Below are 27,850 nucleotides of genomic sequence, written 5' to 3'. Positions count from 1 at the left end.
CTTGACTACCATGCTGAACAGCCATGCATTGCTGAACTCCTCTTAATGGGATTCCCAGCAGGTCCTCTTAATAAATAATTAGCAGAAGTAGGGTTCTCTATACCAAGCCTTGAGTGACACAAACCATGCCCTCCTTCCCCAACCCTCCACACCCCACTAGAGGTTTTTTTTTAAGAGTTAGGGTTAAAAAAAGAAAAAAACACAGACCAATTTTTTGTTGTTTTTCATAGTACAATCAACTTGTGATTAAGGGCATGAGGTTTTATCAGTAGGACTTTATTCTTTCTAGTTGGCATCCTATAAAGTGCAATTAGGGAAGGAGTCAAGATCTATAGGCTGCCTACCCATGGCTTCCCTCTTTGGTGGGAAAGTCAGGAGATGAATTGAGCTGATTCCTATGACAAATATTTAAGCAAAAACTCAGAACTTAAGGAATAAGAATTCTCAAGGGGACTATCACAAAGAAAATAAACAATTAATATAAGATGTTGGACTTTCAAGGTTGTTCTTAGGCCAGTAGTACAACTACTGTCAAAGACAGGAAGATTTCATCAGAAAAGATTAATGATAGGACTTTTACTAAGAAAAGGCAAGGAAGATATCAGTAACCACCAAGATAGATGTCAACTTTTTCATATCTTTTAAAAAAATTTGCCTTCTGTCTTAGCCACTTGGTTGCCCCTACTTTTTTGCATCTAAAATATAATTTGAAGAAAGTCTGAATAAGTATTAAAAGGACCTTTGATGAGATTTCAGAAACATGACCAACAAGACAGAGAACCACATTCTCTACAGTCCCTTTGATCTCTCAAACCTGGCCAATGAAAGAATTATGAGCAAGAGAGAGAGCAATTTCAGCACTGTCCAGTCTAGGACATCAAGAACCCAATAAGGTAAAAGTACCATGAACTAACAAGAGAGATGGTTAATAATCTCTAATTCCTAATGCTATCACTGTCTCCCCATTCCACAACATCTGCCATGCTGTAGCAGACAGATTGTACAGGCCACCACCCAGGTTTGCAAAAGAATTCAAGAGTACTCTCTCCCTCCTTCCAGGGTTACAGAAAAACAAACAAACAAAAAAGTAATAATCCTTTTGTACTCTTGCTCCATTCAGACCACATCTTAAGTAATATGTTCAGTTCAGAACACAAAATTTTATGAATATATCCTGAAAAATGCCCAGAGCCAAGCAAGAAGGATTATGAAAGGATTTACTCTATCTCTGATTTGGTCATATATTCTTCCCTTCTTCATAGATCTGGCAGGTAAACTATTCTCTGTTCCCCTAACTTACTTATGGTGTCAATCTTTATATCTAAATCATGTATCCACTTTCCAGTTTATACCTAGTTTGTGTGATGCTGTTTTCTAAGTTTCCCAAAAGGTTTTGTTAATAGTGAGTTCTTATGCTAAAAGCTGGGGCCTTTGGGTTTAACAAATGATAAGTTGCTACAGTCATTTATCCCTATAAATTGTATTTCTAACAGATTCCATTGAACTACTGTTCAATTTCCTAGTCTGTACAAGACTGTCTCAATGATTACAGCTTTGTAGTAAATTTGAGATCCTGCTAGGCTATCTTCTTTCATAATTTTTATCCATTAATTCTTTGGATATTCTTGATCCTTTGTTCTTCTAGATGAATTTTATTGTTGTTTTTTCTAGTTCTATGAAATAATTATTTGTTGTTTAATTGGTATGGCACTGAATAAGTAAATAAATTTATGTAGAATTCTTTTTTTTTGTATTAGCTCAGCCTGCTGATGAGCAGTTAATATTTTTCCTACTATTTAGATCTGTCTTTATTTTTGGGAAAAGTGTTAGGTAATTGTGTTCATATAATTTGTGGGTTTGTTTTGGCAAGTAGATTCCTAGATGTTTTATATTATCCAGAGTTACTTTAAATGGAATTTTTCTTTCTATCTCTTACTTCTGAACTTTGTTAATAATATACAGAAATCAGAGTCAAGATGCTGCCTTAGGAGCAGTGACAGCTGAAACTTCTCTGACAGTCCTTTCAAACCAATCTTTAAAAAGCATCTCAAAATGACAAGAGTCAAAAACAAATAGCAAGATGGAGTTTGGGGGCTCTCCCACTGAACACAACTTGAAAAGTAGACAGAGAGAGTTTATTTTCAAGGAGTAAGGGGGAACTAGAACAAAACTACATATAGAGTAGTGCTGGTTGACCAACGCCCCCAACTACTGCACCAGGTTCTGTGACTAGCACTTAAAACCCAAGCCCTGGCACCAGTCCACAGTGAGATGCCAAAGTCCATTGCTCTGGGTCCTTTCCAGCTTGCTTGTACCAAAGACCTAGCCCCAAGGCAAAGCAGCTCATAGTGTTGAACTTTGCAAGTGAGTGGCAGAGGAGACAGAAGCAGAAAGCAGCATTCAGAATTCCTACTCTACAGGTGAAAAAAAGGCTAGGAAAATGAGCAAACAGCAAAAGAAACTCTTAACACTCAGAAATGTCTATTGGGATAGAGCAAAGCACATAATCAACAGGAGATGGTAAGATCCAAGGAACCACTTGAAAAACTTGTTTAAAAAAATGGAATTGGTTTCAAGCTCTGGAAGAACTCAAAAAAGAATTTTAAAAAATTAAATAAAACAGTTGAAAAAATGGGAAGAAAAGACAGGAAAAGAAATGAAAGTAATGCAAAAAGAAAATAGCAGCTTAAAAAGCAAAATTGCTCAAATGGGAAAAGAAGCACAAAAATCCAATGAAGAAAAGGGTTTTTTGTAAAGTAAAATGGACCAAATGGAAAAGGAGGATCAAAAGGTCATGGAAGAAATTGAGTCTTTAAAAATAAGCAGAGAAGGAGTCCTACCGAATTTTTTTTATGACACAAATATGGTGCTGATACCTAAGCCAAGAAGATCAAAAACAGAAAGAAAAATATAGACCAATTTCATTAATGAACATTGATGCAAAAACCTTAAATAAAATACTAGCAAAGAGACTACTGCAGTGGTTCCCAAACTTTCAGGATATATTCATAAAATTTTTCCCAAACTACTGCCCCTTTTCCAGAAAAAAATATTGCTTAGAGCCCCCTGGAAATTATGATACTATTTATTGAACTCAGAATAGAATGTAATACAAAAAAAGTGTGGCCATCACCACCTCCCTGGATTGCTGCAGCACCAACCAAGAGGCAGTAGCGCCCACTTTGGGAATCACTGTACTACAGGAATGCAGGGCTGTTTTAATATTAGGAAAAGCATCAGAATAATTGATCATATCAATAATGAATCTAACAGAAATCACATGATTCTTAATAGATGCAGAAATAGTCTTTGACAAAATAAAACACCCATTTCTATTTAAAATACTAGAAAGCATAGGAATAAAAGGGCTATTCCTGAAAATAATAAGTAGCCTTTACCTAAAACCTACAGCAAGTATCATCTGTAGTGGGGATATTCAAAGCCTTCCCAATAAGATCAGTGTGAAGCAAAGATGCCCATTAGCACCACTATTGTTTAATATTGTACTAGAAATGATAGCTGTAGCAATTAAAGAAAAATAAATTGAAGGAATTAAAATAGGCAATGAGGAAACAAAATCTATATTGCTGATGGTTTTTTGATGATGGTACACTTAGGGAATCCTAGAAAATCAACTAAAAAGCTAGTGGAAGTAATTAATAACTTTAGCAAAGTTGCAGGATACAAAGTAAACACATAAATTGTCAGCATTTCTATATATTTCCAACAAAGCTCATTAGCCAGAGTTATAAAGGGAAACTTCTTTTAAAATCACTGTAGATCAGCTGTGTGACCCTGGGCAAGTCACTTGACTCACATTGCCTACTCTTACCACTGTTCTGCCTTGGAGCCAATACACAGTATTGACTCCAAGACGGAAGATAAGGGTTTAAAAAAAATTACTGTAGACAATATAAAATATTTGAGAATCTATTTGTCACAACAAACATAGGAATTATATGAACACAATTACAAAACAATTTTCACACAAATATCTAAACAGTAGTAAAACATTAATTGTTCATGAATAGGTTGAACTAATGTAATAAAAATGACAATCCTATCTGAATTAATTTACCTATTCAGTGCCACATCTATCAAACTACCAAAAATTTATTTTACAGAATTAGAAAAAATATAACAAAGTTGATCTGAAAGAAGAAAAGGTCAAGAATATCAAGGGAACTAATGAAAAAAATGTGAAGGATGGTGGCCTAGGAGTACCAGATTTTAAACTATAATATAAAGTAGAAATCATGAAAACAATTTGGAATTGGCTTAGGAATAGAAGTGTGGATCAATGGAATAGAGGAGGGGTAAATAACCTCAGCAAGATAGTGTTTGATGAAACCAAATATCCCAGCTTTTATGAAAAGAACTCACTATCTGATTAGAAAAAAAAAAAAAAAGACTGCTGGAAAAATTGGAAAACAGAATGGCAAAAATTAGGTTTAGATAAATTTCTTACATCCTATACCAATACAAGGTCAAAATGGGTATGTGATTTAAACATAAATAGTGTTATTATGAGCAAATTAGGGGAACATAGAAGAGTACACCTGTCAGATCTATGGAGAAGGGAAGAATTGATGAACAAAAAAGAGAGAGAACATTACAAGTCGTAAAATGAAGAGTTTTGATTATATTAAATTTAAAAATTATTGTATAAACAAAACCAAGATTATATGAATCTGCTGATTCCTTTACAGTCCATATCTTTTCTAATATACAATGTTTGTATGAAATATGGTGTGATCTTAAGTAAACCATTTACATCTCTCTATTTCAGTTTCCTCATCCATAAAATAAAAGAGTATAGACTAGATATCAATGTATCTCAATGGAAAGATTCTTGTTTTTCTCAGTTAATCTTATCTTTAAAGCTAAGCCTCTCCATATATCTTTCTCCAATTCATTTCTTCATTCATACCACTTACTAAGACTATGATATTCATCTCAAAATCAAGGTCCTTACTAGGAAATACAATTGTTTATCCTTACTCAATCCCCAAATCTTCCCCATTCGTTCATCAATATCTTGCTTTCTCCAAATTTTCTTATACAAGGAAATATCCAAAAGAAAGAGCTCATCCAATTTCCCCACTCAAAACATGAAACCTTCTTTAACCTCAGAGCCTTTGCAGTTAATAAAAATCATTATATTGGCATCTGGATTTAGTCAAGCTTATAGGTCAAAAGCTCATGCTTTTAAGGTCCGGAAGAAAGGTATCTATTTGCCTGCATACAGATAGAATGAAGGCAAAAACAGTTCCAGGAAATATGTTTCCTTTTAGCTTAGTGGCAGTAGTGAAAGCTAAAAGACAATTCATTTGGAAATATATTTATTTTAGTTATTGTGCTTATGGGTATCTTTGGATACATGCAATGTAAGGTGTGTGTTGGGGGTAGAAATCCTAGCTTTCCCTTTTTTCAGAACGATATTTTGAAATTTTAATTTATTCATTTTTAATTAATGATTGCCACAGAAAGTGAAATGGGATGGGATGAGATGGAATGACCAGATATTGGATTTGTGATTTCTCTGTCTATCAAAGCAGATCAGCACCTGTCAGATAATTTATAATGTTAGAGTATTGTGGGAGGTTAGATGATTACTCATGATTACACAGGCTCTAAGTGTGTGTGTGTCCTAGATTTAAGCCATGACTTCTGACTAAATCTGGCCATTTATTCATTTAGTCACAAAAGAGCAACTGTGAAAAACAAGAAGTCTAGTATTAATTCATGACAAAAAAAATTGTAACACACCTGAGACAAAGATCTATAACTTGTCAGAATAATTTTCCTTCCCATCTCTACTTCAGATTCAATATTCTTGATCTTGTACATTACATGACAGACAAATATTAATTAAGCATGTATAAAATACATGTGACTGAGCTAAGTACTCCACATTTGAATTAAATAAGGGAAAAAACACTAATTACTTGAATATTTCCAATATATGTGGACTATAGTATCATGCAGGAAAAAAAAATCAAGGTTATTGATTTAGGTTTTTAGTTATTTGGATGCTTTGTATTTTCTATTAAAGGGTAAAAAATGAAATTTTCCCATTTTTTCCACAGCAAAAATGGGTTATTATGAAAAATGTCAATATCCAGGATGATTGAGGAAAAATCCTTAGTTTTATTCACATATTCTAGAAAATACCTAATTCCTCATAAACCACTGTTTGTATCTTTCTCATGATACCCATTGCAAAATGTTTTTGACTCATATTTGCTTAATAGAAGATATTGTGTTTTATTCATTTTTTTGCCCCAAAGCACAGGGCTTTGCATAAAGCAGGTAAATTATTAATAATAATAATAGCAGCTAGCATTTATATAGCACCTTAAAGCTTACAACATACAAGTATTCTATCATTTCATCTTCACAAAATCCTTAGGAGTTAGGTACTAATATTATCATCACCATTTTCCAGATTATAAAACTGAGGGAGAAAGAAGTTCAATAACTTGCCCAGAGTCAAATACCTAGTCAATGTCTGATTCTGAATTTGAATTCAAGTCTTCTTGACTTAAGGTCCAGTGCTCTGTGAATCGAATATCCCTTGATGATTCAGAGGGCATTAAGAACCTTATACTAATTCAGGGTCATCATGATAAATGTCATTTTACATTGAACCAAAGATGTAGAGAAGGGCTAGTAAGCTCAAAAACAAACACACACACACACACACACACACACACACACACACACACACACACACACACGTCCTCCAATTGATAAGGTACTGAATAACAGATAAAGCTAATTCTCCTTTTCATCATCATCATCATTCCTGGGTCCTCCACTAAAGGCTTAGTCACCGTCCTCTTCGTGACAAGGAGACAAGCCCAGGTTCTTTATACCAAAGCCAGTGGAGCAGACAATCTGCAAGTCCTATAAAACTCAGAAGTGATTAGTACCTAGATAGGCATACGTTATTAATAATGATTATTAATTCTATTACTTTTTCATCAATATCTCCAAAGTACTTGCCGTAATTCATTTCAATTGATCCTCAAAGCAACCCCACAATTTATTGTTGAGGAAACTGAGCGAGGCAAAATGGCTTGTCCATGGATGAGGAGGTAAGACAAATTCACACTTTCTTTACTCTTAAGTCCTGCATTCTATTCACTTCAGGATCTTGATATTTTTAGTTGTGTCAGACATATAAATGATGCTTTATATATAGGTCAAAGGTACAGATGTAGAACTTGAAAAAGATTGCAATCAGTGGGAAAATTATTTAATAGTCCTATCTATAATGATGTTTTATTAAAGAAAACATTCAAAGAATGGGGATCTCATCATTGAATTCACAGAATCAGGGGTAACTAACAGTTACAAAGATACAAACATTCTGAAAAGATTTTTGCCCCTATCTCGAGTCCTCTTGTTCAGCAAGACTTGTGTCCCTCCTCCATTTTCTGCAAAATCTAGTAAAATTTAATTTAGTCATTCAATTTGTCTCCAACCAAGCCTCCTTCTGTCAGTCAGGCAGACATTTCAACGCAGACTGCATAGAGTAGCAGGGGAAGAAGGGCAAAGAGAACAAGATTACCTGTACATTTTCGATCTGTGTCTTCCTTTTTGGATCCACTAATTGTCAACTTGCAGTTGAAATTTTCCTCCCAGTACTCTGCAAACCACACATTTCTTCTGTTGTTCTCTAGCGTACGTGATGTAAAGTATGTATCAAAACCTAAATGGAACAAAGTGGAAAGTTCAATGAGAGCAGAGATAGCATGGAACATCCAAAGCTAGAAATACCATTCACAGCTGGTATTTGTTTTGTTTTTTTTGTTAATAACAATATATTTTCTCCATGTCCATCAAAAACCAAAGGAAGATATTATTTGTGTCACATGATTGGCAAGATGGCAAAGTAGATGTTTGTGGCATAATTTTTTTCAAATGAACAATTCAAAAAATTTGAAAAAAAATAAGTGGTAATTCTATGGTAATTGAAGTTGTTATGGGGTAAGAAGACAGAAAATCTATAAAAGGTAAAATCCTTCTGAAATAATAAAATATTTGCAGTTCCTACAGCAATACTTTACTGGCCCATATGCCATGCCATTCCCCATAATCTGCTAGTCCATAAAACCTGATGGACCTATGCTTCATGGTCCACACACAAGGGACTGAACCTTCCCCCCAACTCCTTCCAACATCTTATAAGAGGTACAAATCAGTGATCCTCTTGAACCATGTAATGGAAGGGAATTGCAGCAGTGTGGATGAGAGGAAGCCATCAGATCACAGCTAGTAAAAAGGAAAAAACAATGAGACCCAAGTGTAATTGATCCTCTCCCAATAAAGTTGATACAGGGTCGATACACAGTCCAATGTGAAAAAGCTCTACATGCTCAATGTCAAGGATCTGAGGAGGAAAAAACAAGTAGGCAGGAAACCAGGCAAACTACTGAAATACAAGAAAAAGACTGACGGAGAATAGAGTTGAAGGTTAGATTCCAATTGTGAGACCAATGTAAAAAGAAGAAAAGAAGAAGAATTTTGAAAAGGTCATAAGATAATAAGTATTGTACTTTAATGGAAAGCAAATTTTTTGAAAATCTCGCTGGAAAAAGGACATGAAAATAAATTCTTTAAATAATAAAAAGAACTAGATTTTATATAGCAAAGTAAGATGTGCAAAGGGCTTTATAAATATTATCTAATTACATCCTCACAAGCGCCCTAGGAAGAGGATGCTATTATTATCCCATTTTATACATGAGAAACTGAATCACATAGATGAAGCAAGTTGCTCAGAGTCTGAATCCAGATTTAAACTCAGGTTTTCCTGATTCCATGAAATCATTGGACCACCTAGATTCCTCTACTCTCTACAGATCATAAAATAACAACAACAATAGCGTACAAAGGAGGCACATGATAGGATTCAATCAACATTGAATCTAGGAGGAAAGAGAAAAGTGGTCAGACATTGGGGAGCTACAAAATGGTCCCTCCTTTATGGAGGGATGTGGACAGAAGAGAGGTAGTACTTTCTTCAGTTCGCTGATAACCCTGGAGAGATATGGGGCAAGAGGGTCTAAGAGGGACCAAGGAAGGGGCCAGGGAGAGAGTTGAAAATGTTTTTTTGTCTTAGGGAAATGAAAATGTGGCATTTTAAGCATGTTATCCCTGCAGGTGAGGTGAAGTAAGAAAGGAAAGTGCCTCGTAATGGGTTTTAATGGTGGGAGTGGAACCTTAGGAGGAAAATCCTAAGTAAGATTTGTTATTGATCTGATGAAATTACCACAGGAGACGATATTTTCATTCAAAGATAACTAGTATCAGAATTTGTAGAAAGGAACCAAAAACACAGGAATGGCACACTGGCATTAAGAGTTATGGGTGGGGGGGCAGCTAGGTGGTTCAGTGGATTGAGAAATAGAACTATTCTGGGTCCAAATCTGGCCTGAGACATTTCCTAGCTGTGTGACCCTAGACAAGTCACTTAACCTCCATTTCCTTGCCCTTACCAGTCTTCTACCTTGGAACCAATACACAGCATTAAATTTAAGATGGAAGGAAAGAAATAACATTGATACCATTAAAAAAGATATAAATGGTCATGGTAAGTTGATGTGGAGTATACTTGGAAACTTAAGTTTTAGGATGTGCAGTAACAGCCACCATATTTGACTGAATACTTTGTAACTAATATTTCTTGGAGTAACAAAACAGCCCCAAGGGGGAAAAAAAAGAAAGGAAGGAAAAAAAAAAGCATCAGCAAAACCAATTTAGGATAAAGTAGGAAAACAGGACTGCATTAGGGAACCTATGGGAATATACTAGTATCAAATTAGTACAAGCAAAACTAATCCTAGGGAAAAAATTGCTGAGTAAAAATGGAAGGGGACAAACAGTTCTGAAAAGAAAAATTGCATTAAAAACCACATGAAAGTCTATGCCAAATCATGTATGTTAAGGGAAATACAAATTGAAATAATTCTAAGATTTTATTTTACACCCAGCAAATTGGTAAAGATGTCAAAACATAGGAATATTCCTCAACTAAGTTAGGTGGCACAGTGGATAAATTGCCAGGCCTGGAGTCAAGAAGCCTCATCTTCTGGAGTTCAAGTGGCCTGAGACTCTTGGGAAAAATCACTGGGGAAATCATTTAACCTTGTTTGCTTCAGTTTCTTCATCTGTAAAGTGTGCAAAGGAAGTGATGACAAAACACTTACACACTGAAAACTATTTAAAAACAACATGTCTAATATGAAGGAAGGCCTTCCTCAGTTCATGGCTAGTATCTGGTGAAAATAAAATACTGATCTTTGGAGCTTAGCCTCTATGGGCCAACCCAGTTAATCAGTGATTGACTAGGGATGTGTGTATTTAATGCCTTTTTTTTTTCTGGCTGCCCCTAGACAAAAGATTGTGCTTTACATTCAAATCTCAACCACCTTTCTTATCCTCTGCATGGCATTGGTGCCTTCCCCCCTTCTGTTGTCTATTTCTCCAGAACAAAACTCTCATCATTGCTTTTTCCCAATATGTGTTGTTTTCCTCTGTTAGAATGTAAGCTACTTAAAAGCAGAGACTCTCTTTTTAAATCTTTACATCTCCATTCTTAAGCACAGAGCCTGGCACCAAATGAATGAATGAATGAATTCACTAAATAAATGAATGAATGAAAAAATATTAAGCACTAAAGAAGTATTTAATTCTTTAATATTTTTTCATTCATTCATATTTAAGGGGTTACAGAAAGGAAGGTGCCATAATATACAGTTGATGGGCTTCTGTACTAATTCAAGCATTCCAGGAAACAATCTGCAATTATGCTCTAAAAATTTTTACTAAATGCCATACCTTTGACTCAAACATTTTACTGCTAGGCATATTTATCCTAAAGATCAAAGAGAAAAGAAAGGGCATGTATTAATCAAAATTTTCATAGGAGTACGTTGTAGTAATAAAGAACTAGAAACAGAATGAAATGTCCAATAATGAAGAAATGTCTAAACAAACTACACTATGTGAATGTTATGGGATACCAATGTAATTTATGAAACAATAAGTATAAAACATTCAGATAATTTTAGGAGCACTAAAGAAAATTAAATAACATCTATATTAAACCAATATGTACAAAGTTGCATAAGCATCAAGATTGATAAATACTCAATAAATATAATTAACTGAATTGTTCGAAGTCACAGGTAGCAAAACAATAATTATAATTATTTATTATAATAATTATTGAAAGCTCTATAATTCCTCTTTCAGAGGTAGATGAATCTAGTAGAAATAAATTTAAAGGGGAAATATATAATTGAATTTATTATTGGAAAATTAATAATTGAAACAAATGGCCTTTCCTGGAAAGAAATCTTAAATAAAACACATATTTTTCTGTATCACATGATACCATTACAAAAACACATCATGTATAAGAACACAGAAAAATATGAATTTATTTTTTTAATTTTTAATTAACTAATTAATTATTTTTAAAGTATTTCACAATTCCACTGGGTTATACATGTATTATCACTCAAAACCTATTTTCATGTTATTCATTTTTGTAATAGTGTAATCTTTTAAAACAAATGATAAATCATATGTTTTTCTTCTGTGTTTCTATTCCCATGGTTCTTTCTCTTGATATGGATATCATTCTTTCTCATAAGTCACTCAGGATTGTTCTGGATCTCTGCATTGCTATTAGAAGCAAAGTCAATTACATTTGATCATCCCACAATATTTCAGTTACTGTGTACAATGTTCTCCTGGTTTTTCTCATTTTGCCCCACATCAGTTCATGGAGGTCTTTCCAGATCTTATAAAAATCAAGCAGTTCATCATTCCTTATAGCACAATAGTATTTCATCACCATCATATACCACATTTGGCTCAGCCATTCCCCAATCGAGGGACACCCCCTCATTTTCCAATTTTTTGTCACAACAAAGAATGCAGCAATAAAGGGGAAAAAATGAATAATTTCAAAATAAGTAGAAAAATTAAATCCTTTGTATGCTATAACATGATAGTGACAATCACCGTCAATTTAGTTAAAAAACAAACAACATGGATATCCAAATGGAAATTTAGGTATAATATATTAAATAAAGAGAAAGCCCAAGAACAAATTCATTAAACTATATGAAACCTCCTCTGAATCTTTTTAATAAGTGCAGATACTTTGATGGATTTTGCTATTTTTTTTCTCTTTTCTTCCTCTTCTAAAAAAGTCCCTTTTCATAAAGGATGACTTCATCACAAGATTGTGAGGGGAGGGACATAGGAGAAAATACAGGAAATGCAAGAAAAAAATCAATAAAATCGTATCTCCATGAAAGTAAAAGATAGAAAGTTCCCATGTTTGCCAAAATACTTCTAGTGACATTTTTATGTTAGTAAAAAGAACTTGAAATGAAGTAAATGATCATTGCTTGGCGTATGCTTGAAAAAAATATGATATATGCATAAAACTGAATGTTACTACATGATCAGAAATGAACTATATGAGGAAATTCTGAGAAACATGGAAGATGAATTGAACTGATGAAGAGTGAAGAAAAACAGAATTAAGAAAACAATTTACAAAACTACAGTCATGTAAATGAACAGAATACTAATACAAAAGCCAATAGCTCCGAAATTCTAAAAATGAATCTTGGCCCTAGATACCAGATGAAAATATTCAGCAATATATTTTTCTTGGAGAAAAAATAGAATATGATTATAAACTGTCATATTCAGTGTCTGATGAATATGCTGGCAGTTTTTGTTATTTTTTTCTTAGTCAAAAGGGAAGAATTCTAGAAACAAAGAAGGAAGGAATGCTAGTAATGGTGTGGATAATAGTGGCAAAAACAGAAATGAAAGACATCAATATGACTCTTTTTTTTTAATCAGCTTAAAAAAAGATAGGATATCAAAAACTTCCCAAGATTCACCTCTGATCAAATTATTAGCTCATCCTGTCCCATGCTAAGTCACTCTTACAGTCTAGAATTGTGACTTTCATGAGAAACTTGTGGATTTGACTTTGGCTGGTATCCAATTACGATCATGACATACATTATTGCTGTAGTGTTATAGCGGCAATAAATAGTAAACACTCATAACCTCTAATATATGAAACAAAATTTATGAATGCTATCTTTTACATCCCTTTTCCTATAGCAATCAATTTATGTTTCACACCATATGTTGATTTATGGTCCCACAGAAGGCTTCAACAAGGGTAATGTTCATTCTTACTTAAACTCATAAAGTTCATGCAGTGGCTGCAGGTAGATTGTGGCAAGAACAAGGTTAATTTCTCCACTTGAGATCAAAAATCATTGTTTTAGCTGCAGTTGGGTGACTGGCATTTTATACCATGGCACTACAGTTTTAGAGGGTGCTAGTAGAACTTACACTTCTATGGGAAAATCCAGCTTAACAGCTAGGGAACAGGAAGGGAGACAGAGCCTGGATCTGTGATTTCACTGATACAGAGAACTTACAGGTGGGGAAACCCCCTTTATCAATGCATATTGGCACCTTTTCTGAAACTTATACTCTTAGAGATTTGCTAGGAGCATTGAGAGTTTAAATAACGGTGTTTGGATCACATAGTCAATATATGTTGGAGGCAGGACTTGAACTTAAATCTGTTGGCTCCAAAGCCACAAAGAGATTTCTTCCTATATCTCTCTCCACCCAATCATATCAAAAGGGTTCTATCCTTTACAAAAAAGAATTACAGAAAAAAGGGGAAAAATCAGCAACAACAATTAATTAAAACATCTGTATCTCTTCAAAGATCCAGGGGAAATTTTACATAGTTTTTTTTATGATTTATTCTGTGTCCTTATCATTATTTAGTACATCATAATTACATTATTATTTGGATCCATATGTTGTTTGTTGTCACTAAGCTGATTATGATGATGTTACAGCCTATGAAGTTAACTTTAATTTGTCTGCTTCTTTTCAATTTATTTTTTCAGTGTTACTGTTCAATCATGAAAAATAATTAATTAAAATGGGAAGCTACCTGATGGCACATATTGTACCCCATTAGTACACCTCTTTGAATTAGCCCACTACTACCATTTCCCACACAACCAGAAACCTATCTAGAAGGAAATCCCCAGTATGCTAGGGACACTCCCTACTGCCTCTTAAACCACTTTTTCTACCAACCATAAATGATTTCTTGACTCTTAGAGATTAATGGCTTCCCTCCCTTCCTTGGAGTTTCAGTTGACATCCTACCTTCTGGAAGAAGTCTTCCTCAGTAACATTAACCTGAATAACATCTCTCTGAGATTATCTCTACTTTATTGTCTCTATTTTATCTGTCAGAGTCGTTTTTATATTGTCTCTACACATTAGACTGTGAGCTTCTTGAAACCAAGAACCTTTTTCCCCCATTTTTTCTATCCTTAACATTTAGAACCATGAGTGGCACAAAGAAGATATTTAATAAAGCCGTTGACTTGACTTTACTGAGCATTTATATTTGGTCATAGGCATAATTGCAGAGTATTAGAGATGGGAGAGTCCTTATAGATTATCTAGGACAATCCCAAATTGGAAATGTCCTGGTTATTTGACCACAGAGAAGACCAAGGGCCTTAGGGAAACCTTGTTGCCTTGAATTTATAACTGTGTCTGGTATCAAACATGGAGAATTCCTAGATCTAGGAAAACATAATTATGATTATGAAATCTCCTTGGAATTCCTGGTTCCAATTCTTATTTATTATCCATATAGCTATTCTTAAAAACTATTCACATGCCATCAACTATCATATATAAACCCTACTGTCACTCCCATTCTATCTGGTTCTTCTGAACCAAGGAGGGGCTTCTCCTACTTATTTCTGCAGTTTATTACCTAAATTTGACCTGTTTTCATTCCATCCCAAAGCAAAGGAAAAGGGTAATAGAGGGACAATCTGAATGCTGCTCTGATAACCATTACATATTAAAAGAAAAATTGCAAGGCCTCCAATGAGAGAGGTATATCCTTTAGGGAGAATTTCAGGATGAATATGGGCAATCTATTATTTTTTTTAAATAATGAGGAGACAATGAATCCATTTTCATGTAGACAGATAAAAAGTAGTTCTCGATGGGAAAAAAATATGTCACTGAAAATATCCATTAACAAAACAGAAATAAGATTAAGGAACTGAACTTGAAATTAGGAAATTAGACAATCAACAATTAGTAAAACAGAGAAATTATGCAAAAGGAACACTTTTTTTAGATTTGCAAAATTGAACAATCTTTAATGACCTCCAGAAAAATAAAATATAAAAATTAAGAAGAAATAAAATGATCAAAAACTTTTATTCATAATTATATGCTGGCTAAATCAAGATCTAAAAAGAGAATAATTAAATAGAAGGTATATAAATAAACAAAAAAAAAAAGAAAAGAAAACCTTAACTATCTTTCCAAGAAAGTAAAAATAGTCAGTTAAAATGGATGGAGGAGGGAGAAGCTGGGTAGCTCAGTGGATTGAGAGCCAGGCCTAGAGACAGGAGGTCCTAGGTTCAAATCCGGCCTCAGACACTTCCCAGCTATGTGACCCTGGGCAAGTCACTTGATCCCCATTGCCTACCCTTACCAATCTTCCACCTATAAGTCAATACACAGAAGTTAAGGGTTTAAAATTTAAAAAAAAAAATGGATGGAGGAGAAAAAGGAAAAGGACTAAAGGGGAAGACTGGTTCAGATAAATGGTGGGGTCCTAGGAAATTATACTATTATCCCCAAGGGGAAATGCTCTAGTTTTTTGTCCCCAGGAGACCTAGCTAACTGCTCTGAGAATAAAACTCTGCCTACTGTATCAGATATGGAGAATTCTTTGACTCAGAAATACACAATTACTTCCATGGTATCTTTCTGCATTTACTAAAACCAATCCTTCTTGTTAACCACCTAGCCATATGGCACACTATCCACTGGCATGTACATTCCTAGTAATGCAATCTTTAGAAATGAAGACAAAGTTATTTTTCTCATATTATTACACATTGATTTTTCAAGGTGAGTGTATCATGGAAAGGTTATTGGAATTGGATCCAATTGACCTAAGTTCATATTAAGGCTTTGCTTCTTACTAAGTGAGTAACCCTCTACCTCTTTCTTCCTTAATTAGTCTGGGCCACCACAGTCTAACCTATAAAATGAGGCAGTAGGACTAGATGATGTCAAAGAGGTCTTTCCCACTTCTAAATCTGTAATCCTATTATCCTAGGATCAATTGACCTCTCCACAGTGTACTAATGGAACTTTTTTCATTAGCTCAAATGCTATGTTTTACAGCAAGTCTTTCTTGATTTCTCTTCTCTACTAGTTTCTAGTGCCTTCTCACCAATCAGTTACTCAATCATAAAGCATTTATTAAATGTCTACTATGTGCAAGCACTAGAAATACCAAAAAATATATAGATACATAGTCTTTGTTCACAAGAAGTACATACACTAATAAATGAGACAACATGCAAACAACAGCTTATAGACAAGAAATATATATGTGTGTGTGTGTATTCTGTTTTATATATATATAATGGTAAATAATATCAGATAAAAAGCACTATCATTAACATGGGTGCTAGAATTGGTGAGAATGGAGGTAGAAAGAAAAGGAAAGCCCTCTTGCAGAAGAGAAGATTTGGTGTATTTTGAAGGAATATAGAGATGCCAAGAAGCAGAACTGAGGAGGGAGAGAATTCCAGGCCAAAAAGAGAGCCAAAATAAAGATTAGGAATTGGGGAGATGAAGTGTCATTTATTATGAACAGCACATTATTCCACACTGACCAGTGTCCTTGGATCAAAAAATATGTGAAAGGGAGTAGAGTATAAGAATCCTGGAAAGGTAAGGGCAGGTTGTGGAAGTTTTTAAAAGGTAAATGATTTCATATTTAATTCAGAAAAATAACTTTCTGTTTTATATCTTCCTCTAGATAAACATTCCCCCTACCTTCTACTCCTCTCCTAGATGGGAAATTCTTTGTGAACAGAGATTATTTCAATGTTTTGTCTTTGCATCTTCAGCACAAAGCACAGTACATTGGCACATTTTAGGCACATAGATTGATAACAACAACACAGGCATTTCTTGGCTTAACTTTCATTTCTAACTTTCCCTAAAATAAGAATAAAAGTCTTTCTTCCTTGACCCAAAAAAGATAAATAAAGCAACTTTTCTCCAAAACACTCCTGAATTTCCATTTAAACCTAGGCAGCTGGCTTAGGATTTGTGATGAAAACTCCAAACTCTGACTTGAGAACAAAGAGAAACAAAGGATTTTTCTTTAAGTCCAACAGTTGAATTTTTAACACAAAAATATCAAACCTGATTTTAACACATTTCCTTAGAGCCCCTATTCTACTCTTTTCAGAATCGTGGTGCCATTCTTAAAAACGACTGAATTCTTCAGTCAACAGTAGATCAATGCAAATCAATGGAGCACAAAGTTAGCCCAGTCGGGCTATTTGGGAGGTGACCTTTCCTACCAGAAAGAAATAAAATCTGATGAAAGGGTGGTATGAGAACAGAAAGTCAAAACGTCAAGAGAGGGTCAGGAGGACTGGCAGCGGACTCAGCTTGAGCGATACAGAGCTGACAGATACTAATGGAACTTCCCTTGGCATCAGGGAGTGATGAGTAGCTGTGATCACTGTTCTCTCAAAACAAGTCATGCATTATGGGATTAGAGCTCTCCTGCCAAGCTAAATGGCACGGGGCACCTCAGCTTTACACTAGGCTGGCTTGAGGAGCCAAGACCCTTTTAGCCCACTGTCTGCATTCACTTCTGCAAGGTGGGGAGTAGTCACTCAGAAGTACAGTCAAACTTCATCATGCAGTCACTTCTTGGCTTTAGAACCCCTATAATGATTTGCAAAATAACCTATTCCTGTTTATTTATAGGACAGCTATAGGAGCAATGGATTGAGCACCAGGTCTGGAGTGTGGAAGACCAGAGTTTAAATCTGTCTCCAGAAACTCACTAGTTGTGTCACCCTGGACAAGTCACTTAACTCTGTTTGCCTCAGTTTCTTTATCTATAAAATGAGCTGGAGAAATAAATGGCAATCCTCTCCAATACCTTTGCTAAGAAAATCCCAAATGGAATCACAAAGAACCAGAGACCAATGAAAATGACTAAATAATGACAATATTTCTAGTTGTAGGATTTTAGAATTATTTATCTATGCATAAATGTGTATGTTGATATACTTAAGTATAGGGATGCAGACCACTATACCCATTTTTGAGAAGCAGACATCATACAATTCCTTACTGATAGAAACAAGTTCCATTGAACTTGTCAGGGTCCTACTAGATAACCATCTCCCAATCCCTGACAGCAGTTGTGGCAAAACTGACCCATTGTCATCTTTCAACTCTCTTACATTGAAAAATGTTTACTATACTTCTAATGGGATAAATGATCATGTAGTGTTAAGAAAAATATGCCGAAGAAGACAGTCTTCTATTCCAGCCTTGTACCTAGATGTTGCTAGATGATCTGAGCCTCAGTTTCCTTATCTGTAGAATATGTTTGATAACCATACTATCTTCCTCATATCAATACTTTGAAACTTAAATTAAATAATTCCCATTAAAGCCCTTTGAATAGCATAAGATGCTAGACAAATGTACAATATTATATTGTTTTTATTATTTGGAAAATAATTGTATATAATGGATACAGATTTAACCTGTATTAACTGAGTCCAGGGAAACCTCAGTTCAAGTTCTGGCTATGTCATGTACTGGCTCTATGAAGAGGTTATTGGACCTCTCAGTAGCCCCACCAATTCTTAAAGACTGTAAGTTGGAAAACAGTTTACATTTTGCATCTGTGGAGGAAATCTCCACACCAGAATAAGCAGAAGCATGTTTTAAATAGGAAAGAAGAAAAGAAAACAACTAATGTTAAATTTTCCTTACACTATCTCAGAGTAAAAGATGCCTCTACTCCTAGCCAAAAGAGAATTCTTCTGCTTCTATGTCAGATCTCATTCCCTTTTCTTCCTCAATACCTCCCTCCAGGAGTCACCACCCTATCTCTTAGATGAATTATTTCCCTCCCTCCCTAACTCCCAGCTTATCTATGTCTCTGTTTTGGTTTTCCTTTGATCATCCAGCCACTACTTAGTTACAGTCCCATTTCCTTCCTTTTTGACAAAAACTCTTGAGATATTTCTATGCTAATGATCCCATAGCTTTACCAAACACCAACTCCTGAAACCCTTGCAATCTGTCATCTGTTACTGTCACTCTCCTGAAATTCACTGCTTCTAGGATTTAAAATGCTAAATCACCTAGCCTGGACTTTTCTTAGTCTATCAACATCCTTCTTTCTATACATAGATTATGATATTGTTTGTTGTCCTCTCCTTCTAAATAGTCATTCCACATTTAGTTCTTCTAACAATGGTTCTCCTGCCTCTCTAACTACTTATTCTATCTCCTTGCTTTGTTCCTATTATTTTTCTAGGTTCCCTTAATACCACTATTCTCCAGGTTTTGCATTAAATATCTCTCTTAAGCTTTCTTTTAAAAACTTATTCATGTTCATCACCCTTCCAACAATTATCTGTGTGATCTTGGACAAGCCACTAACTATCCTTGACCTCAGTTTCTCTATCTGTACATAGGACTAGATAGTTTGAGTTGTCTTTTGCAGGTCTATCTACGAATGATCAGGTCTTTAGAGATGATTCTCACCTCTATCCACCCTCACTGAATTTCTAACTGCATGTTTTTTACATCTTATATCTAACATATTCTCCATTACTTGATGGAAGAAGAGATGACGTTTCCTTGTGAATGTAGACTCACAGGATCTGAGTTCAGATACTAGCTCTGTCACTTCCTGTGTGACACTGAGATAGTTTACCTTTCTGGGCCCTGGTTTTCTCATTTCTAAAATGAAAGGTTTATACTGGATGATTTCTTTCTCTATGTGTCTCCTGGCTATGTTATTTATGTCCGTAGCAGAACCATGCATTAAATCTCCTAAAATGATATTTTCAACTTTACTTATGTCTAATATCAAATTAGTTTCAATGTCCCATTGATCCTACCCTTAAGATATCTCATGCATCTGCCCCTTCACCATTCTTCTTGTTCTCTTCTCAATATAGACCATCATTATACCCCATTGAACTGTTTCAATTATGTCTTTCTTCTTCCATTCCATTTTGTACATTGTTTTGAATTCTGTTTACTCTTTTTTGTTATTGTTATTATTCAAGAGCTATGATGACATACACATTGGGAGTTTTCTAATGAGCTTTTAAATTTATCAGTCTCTCATTTTTCTACTCAAAAAACCTTTAAGTTTCTCTCCCTATTTTCCAATAAAATATTCAAAGAATTTAGCTTGCCAGTTAAGGTTCTCTAGATAATGAACTATCCTATCATTCTAGTTATCTTACATTATTGCCTTCCATACATTCTACATTACAAATAAATTGAACAGTTCACTGTCCATATCCTATTTTCCTGACTTAAGGTCATTATTTTTAATCATTCTTACACTTGAAATAGTCCCCCTTAAACTTTGTGCCTATTTCTATCCTACTCAATCTTTAAAGCTCAACTTAAATTTTAGTTGTCACAAATCCTAATTTGTTTTTCAAGCTGATAATGGCCATCTCAAATTCATAATTCATTTGATACATATATTTTTAATAATTCTCATGGATTATTATTTTGTATTGTGGTTTCATATGTCATATATCCCTACTTTTACAGTCTCAGAGAAATTTTCATCCCCTCTAATGCTATGATAGTGTAGAAGCTTAATAAATAACTGTTGACTTGAACCACTTAACTAGTCAAGTAATATTGGGTAAATTATTTCACCTATCTGGGTTTTATCTACCTCTACTACAAAACTAAGAATTTGAACTAAATCCTTTTTAAGAGAGACACAGAGAGAGACAGAGAAATAGAGACACATAGAGATAGAGACAAACAAGATTATCTAGAACAGTGGTTCCCAAATTTTTTGGCCTACTGCCCCCTTTCCAGAAAAAAGTATTACTTAGCCCCCTGAATTTTTTTTTAATTTTAATAGCAATTAATAGGAAAGATAAATGCACCTGTGACCATCACTGCTCCCTGGATCACTGCAGTACCCACCAGGTGGTAGTAGCACCCACTTTGGGAATCACTGATCTAGAACAAAACAATCTAACTGCAACGCTGCTTCTCCTTCCCATGAACCAGAACAACTAACATTCTGCAGTTCTATGAAATGAATTGAATTCATTTTCTTTCCCTTATCAGGACATAGATGTCCATAAAATGAATCCAAAATACATTGGTTCCTTTGGGATCCACCTTCCAGAAATAGATGAATGACCACATAAAAATACTCTGCTGACTGGTGATGTCATCACAATGTCAAATATTGGGGAAAATGCAGTTAATTATAAAGAAATTTATAAATATTCGGTTTAGCAAAGTTTAGTAAATTCATTTATAAATATATTATCTTATAGAATGTCCCAAGCAAATTCTTCCTCATATTAATTATGGCATTTGCTATTCAACCTATGGACTCTTACAGAATTTATGTCAGTATATAATAATATGTACATGGGAAGAAAATGAACATACTATTCCTCTGGTATTGGGTTTAAATATCATATTAAATTCTGCTTATGAGCAATTAGGTTTTATTTTGTCTTTTACATGGTCAACTGAGTGGAAAGGCTAAAAGAGATATAGATTCACAAGATAGTCCTATGGGATCCTCCCAGACAAAACTGGTGAACTAATTCCAAACTAATTAGGAGAAAGAGCTTTCTGAAATTTCACATTGTATATTTGCATTGCCTTGAAATTATTTTAAATCACATGAAAGAATAGAGAAGAGAATTATCAGCTAAAGGTTAGGAAATTCCTAAGGACATAAGTGGGTCACTAACTGTTTCAAAGTAGACTTCCATTCAGGTAAGATTAAATATTAGTCATGATAGAACAAACTCCTATAGATACGGTCATTCATTACTTAGAGGAATTCACAATATACTGTTGGATAATGGACATGGAATGGATTCTCCAAGGTGTTGTGAATGTTTCTTAATACACATATTGAATTGATAAAATACATTGGATGAAAGCACAAGTGAAGTTGTGAGAATACACATGCACACATAGTATAGTTTAATATTTCAATTATATCTTACATATGAGATGTGCCATAGAGACTATTTGAGAAAAATACGTCTGTCATCTTTATTTGGAAGCTAATCATTTCATAGAAATGGGATTTTCTCTCCAAGAGCTCAGGATGGGAAATAGGTTTTAACGCCAAACATCTTGCCTTACTTCCCTAGCATGGATATGCAGAAATAAAGTTACATTTCAATGCTATATAGCTTAATTTGACACAGAAAGATGCAGGAACATTTTGCATAACTGATTCATGCTTGCCAAAAGTAATTGGAACTCAAGATTTCAAATGTTAAATTTTTGGGGGAAAAAAACAAAACAGGCTATAAGTTCCATACATAAGGGAAGAAAACAACCCATAAAATCTGATATATGTTGAGATATATATGTATATGTATATATATATATGTATAAAAATACTATATAGATAGAGATAAATGGTACATTATATCCTTCTTTATTCAGAAACTAAATGACTGAGAACTCAAATAGACTTTTAGGTTCATTAGTTATTGTTTTTATTATATTTTTTATAAGTACAAGGAAAATTATAAGATCTGGGAATTTTTTTTTAGATAGCAAATCCCAGGATAGAGATTGGTACCCTTTCAGTCCAATTTGTTTACCACAGGTCCAAAATAATTAATTTTGCTTTGCCTAGAAATAGGTCACCCCACATGTTTCCTGGCCATCTCACTGCTCTCTAGTCATCTTCCTCATCTCTCCCTTCTCTGCACTTTCCAGTCCCCTCTAAATATGGACTCTGTCCCTGAGTTGCAGGTCCTACTAGCTGGTAGCAAAACTTTTGCTTTATCTTGCCCCTAACCAGGCCTTCTTCACTCCCCAGCTTTCTCTGCAGGACATGCTGTTACCCTCAAATTTTGCCCATTCTCATTCTCCCCTTTAAGCATCTTCTTCCTCTGGGCAAGAACCATCTTGATTGCTTATACTTACATATCCTCCCCACTTAATCCAGTGCCTGGAATATATAGTAAGCAATTAATGCAGTTAATAAACATTTATTAAGCTTCTCTTATATATTTTATGGTTTTAAAAAATCTTATCTATGCCTGATCTTTTTGTGTTCCTGTAGTCTTTTTGGCTTTATTTTTTTTAATAAACATTTATCAAATACTCACTATGTGCAGAACACGCAATGAGGGTATAAAGTTTGCATCATTTGGTTACACTGGAGAATGATTCATCAAGAAGATGGTTTGGGACTGAGTCTTGAGGATGGACACAATTTCAACAGGTAGAGATTATAACAGATAGTCCATATAGAAGAAACAGCATCAACAAAAGTAAGGAGAAAGGAATTTTAAAATGTTTTCAGGGAACTTTGGGTTTTAGGGGTTGGCTCCAGAGTAGAATTATCTACAAGACTTGGGAGATAAGAATGAAAAAGCACGTTGGCCCCAAAACTATAACAGCTTGAATGGCGTACCAAATGAATTGTAATGCCACATTTCTGAACTATCCTGGATAAACAGGGGTTTGCTAGATTCATAAAGTACATAAATATAATAATAATCACAATCATTATAATTCTAACAACTCATATTTACATAATGTTACAAAGTTTAAAAAATGCTTTCTTGTCTACTCTATAAACTGGCTAATTCAGACATTATTGTTCCCTTTATACAGATGAAGAAACTGAGGTTTGGTGAGTAATAATAATAAAAACAAATAAGGATATATAATTTAAGATTTACAAAGCAATGTGCATGTATTTTCTTATAATAATTCTATGATAAGCAGATTTCATAGATATTATCTATTATATTTTAGAGATAAAAAAATATGAGCAGCGAATTACTGTGTTGTGCCCAAAGTCTCTTGTGATCCAGAGTCAATCAATGTTTGAGGTGGGCTTTGACCCTCAATTTTTCAGAATTCGAGGTACAATGTTCTCTTCCCAAAATGCTGCCTCAGTTATTCCTTCTTCCTAGTAGATGTAAGGTATATTACACATTTCTTCCTTTCTACGTTACCTTAATTATATTGTCTTATTCTATAGACTGTGTGAACATATCCATCATATAGAGGTTTTATACCAGCATTCCTTCAAAGTTGACCAATTTTAGGAATCACATCGAAAGATAATGATTAAATACATGAAGATCGAGGGAACCTTCCAAAAATGAATTTTTATGAAAACCTTAATGGCTAAATTAGTCAGCGTTCTATAATATACACAATGGCTTCATCAGTTGTGCAAACTGAACATCTACCAGCCCTTGCCAATGATACAATGAGAACCAAACAATCCTGACAGAGAATTAGCCTGCATAGTGGCAGCTTCACTTTTTATTTTTAATAACCATCCAAGAACCCTGTTGCCTGGTTACCATCTTCATTTTGTTCTGCGATCTAAAAACGTCTCTGCAGCCAGAAGTTTTCAGTGAGCCGAACACCTAAACTTATGCAATCAAACATCTATAATGATTCAGAATATATTTTACCAAAATGACATTTCTTTTTCCCTCCTGATTACAGATTCATGCAACACCCAATTTGCTGAAAAGAATTAACCAGAACACTAAAGAGCAGAATGGAGTTTTCTCATGCAAATCTCAGTAGACCTTCCACACAATTATTAGGAGGAAGTCCAGTGCAAAGAAAAATTTCCTCCTCTGCAAAACACACACACACACACACACACACACACACACACACACACACACACACACACACACACACTTTGAATTCCCATGGAAACTTGTCAGACCCAAAAGTTTTGGAGACCACAAAAGCTTGACATGGTATTTAAAACCATGTCAGAAAATGTCATAAGAAAGACAGCTTTCACTGTAGGTTTTGAGTGGAAATGTCTGAAATTCCAGTGTCCCAAACCCATTCTATCAAGTTGGAAAATACTGTCAAGCAGGAATGAGAGTGTGAGAAATCGTGGTATAGCTCAGTTTCACCATTCTATTTAAATTCCAAATCAATCACAATTGACATCTATCCATTTCCCGTTTTGCATATTGTTTTAAAGAATAGTTCTTCATACATTTGTAATCAAGCCTTTGACTCAGCACACAAATGTAGATTAAAACCAAAAAGTCCAGTTAAACAACTCTTGTGATATCCATAATAAGCACTTTGATATTTAAAATCATCCAAAGGACAGACCCTTTTTTAAAATTTTTCTTTGGTTTGGTTGGTGTTTTAGAGATACATCCTTAGACTGCTGCCCTTGTGTTCAAAAATAGAATCCTTCCATTTTGAACTGACCGATGTAATACATTTAATATGGTAAACATAAAGAAATGTAACAAATATCTTATTGTCCTTTAGATGTTGGTTCTATCAATGAAATACTGATGATATTCTCTGAATAGCAACCATTTTCATACTCTGTTGAACTAAATATCATAGGATGGTTTGGCCACACATAGATTTAGAGTTAGAAAGGATGAGTACCATATCAACCCTCTTTTAAAGCAATATTAGTAGTGGACACGACTGATGTCTGATGAGGTTTTTTTGGCACTATCTTAGAGAATACAAATTAGAAACAGATCCTTGAACTTTTATCAACATCAGTGTGTGTGTGTGTGTGTGTGTGTGTGTGTGTGTGTGTGTGTGTGTGTGTGTACTCCCTATTCAAATATTTTCATTCCTACTCTGAAATGAACAGGAACAAGGGGAATTATTCATCAAACATAATAATAGCTGACATCTATCTGGCATTTTAAATCAGTAGAACACTTTACATACATTATCTCCTCTAGTTGGTGCAGTGAATAAAAGTGCTCAACTTGGAGTCCAGAAATCCTGAGTTTGATTCCTGCCTCAGACGCCTCATAGCTGGCTAAGTCATTTAATTTCTGTGTGTCTTAATTTCTTTACCTGTCAAATTAAGAGAAGATGCCTCTTAGGGTTGTTCTGAGTAATGAGTAAATTATTTTTTGAGTAAATGAGCAAAAAGAGAAAAAAATGGGTAACACATGCAAAGCACTTTGCAAACTTTAAAGCGTTCTGTAAATTCGAGCTAATGTGAGCAAAGGACCATGGATCTACAGGCACCATTTTACAGATCAGGCAACTCAGACCCAGAGTATTTAGGTGACTTGCCCCTCTTTAGAGAGCTGGTCAATGTCAGAAGTAGGACATTCAGTATTGTCTTCTGATTCTAAGCCTAATGTTCCAATTCTGTTTCCAACCTGGTCCCCAACGTCCTAATAGAAACTTTTCTTGTGGAGAAAGAGTGCATTATTCTCACCAACATCAAGTTATTTCACCAACCATCACTGACATTCAGATTTAAGATAAACATAGAAGCACGTCTCTGAGAAGTTCAAATGTAGCAGGGGTATTGCGCAAACCTGAAAGGTCAGGTACGTGCGAGGATGAATCAAAGGAGGTTGATGGGAAAAGTTGTGGCGATTGTTATGGAATGCTATTGTGCCATAAGAAATGACAACTATGATGATCACACAAAAATCTGGAGACTTATGTGAAGCGATACGAAGGGAGGTGAGCAAAACGAGAACATTTTACACAATAATAGCAATTATGTGCAATGAGAGCTGGGAATAACTTAACTATTATCAGCAATGCAAGAATTTAGGGCAATCCCAGGGGAGTCCAGGTGAAAAAGTCTATCCACTACCATAGAAGGGAGAGAATCTGAATACAGATGAAGGCAAAACCATTCTTTATTTTATTTCCTCCATGAATTTTTCTCTAGTGGAAGTTATCCTTTCACAACCTAAAGAACATGAAAATATGTATTACATTCTAACATAGGTACAGGCTGTATCTATTGCCAGCTATTATGTGTGGAGTGGGTTGGGAAGGGAAGAATATGGACCATAAAATGTCAGAAAATGATTATTAAAAATTGTATCAACATGTACATTGGTAAAAATATATTTTTAAAAGGATGAATTTAAGAATGGCCTTATAGGAATATGAATAAAGAGGAAAATGAATAAAAAGGAATAAAGAGTTTTTACACTAGTTCATATTGTCAGTAAGTTCATTGTCCAATTCAAGCTCCACACTGATCCTAGAACAGTGATTCCCAAAGTGGGCACTACCGCCCCCTGGTGGGTACTGCAGTGATCCAGGGAGCAGTGATGACCACAGGTGCATTTATCTTTCCTATTAATTGCTATTAAAATTTTTTAAAAAATTTAATTTCCAGGGGGCTAAATAATATTTTTTCTGGAAAGGGGATGGTAGGCCAAAAAAGTTTAGGAACCACTGTAGAAGTTACATGTACCAACCACTTAAGGGTAGTGCTAGGAAAAGGCAAAGCTTTCTCTGGTTCTTGGGGAGAGGACAGGTAGCCTTCTATCCCTACAGATTTTTCTCTTTCTGGGTGACTCATTATCTCCCTTGTCTAAGGAGAGATTTGATTACCAAATCAAAAGGATCTAATTCATCAAATAATCTGCTATCATTTTACTAATTCGCAACCATATAATCTTGACAAAAATAGAATTCTTCAATTCTTCTCTTCCCTTCCCTCCCTGATGATAGGCACATCTAGGTACTATATATAATGTTTTACTATTTTGTATAGAATCAATTCAATACAAATTCTAATCAACATGTAATAGAACTGCCCCTGCAGTTTCCTCTAGGGTTAGCCCTTCCCAATGAATATATTAACTTGCTCTGAGCCTAGGAGTTCCAGGGA

General features: G+C 34.7%; 1 protein-coding gene across 2 annotated transcripts in view; it reads right to left on the bottom strand.

The window, feature by feature from the left end:
• GRM7 (glutamate metabotropic receptor 7) overlaps window positions 1-27,850 on the bottom strand; it is a 903,481-nt gene that overhangs the window by 316,284 nt on the left and 559,347 nt on the right. For both annotated transcript variants that reach the window (XM_044656830.1, XM_044656831.1), the window contains exon 5: window positions 7,577-7,717. In XM_044656830.1, coding sequence (XP_044512765.1) covers window positions 7,577-7,717 — 141 coding nt within the window. The remainder of the gene's footprint in view (window positions 1-7,576; window positions 7,718-27,850) is intronic.

Source organism: Gracilinanus agilis, chromosome 1 (assembly GCF_016433145.1).
Source record: "Gracilinanus agilis isolate LMUSP501 chromosome 1, AgileGrace, whole genome shotgun sequence".
Taxonomy (NCBI): Eukaryota; Metazoa; Chordata; class Mammalia; order Didelphimorphia; family Didelphidae; genus Gracilinanus; species Gracilinanus agilis.
Note: the sequence above shows the minus strand (reverse complement) of the source record. Positions and strands in the feature narration are given on the sequence as shown.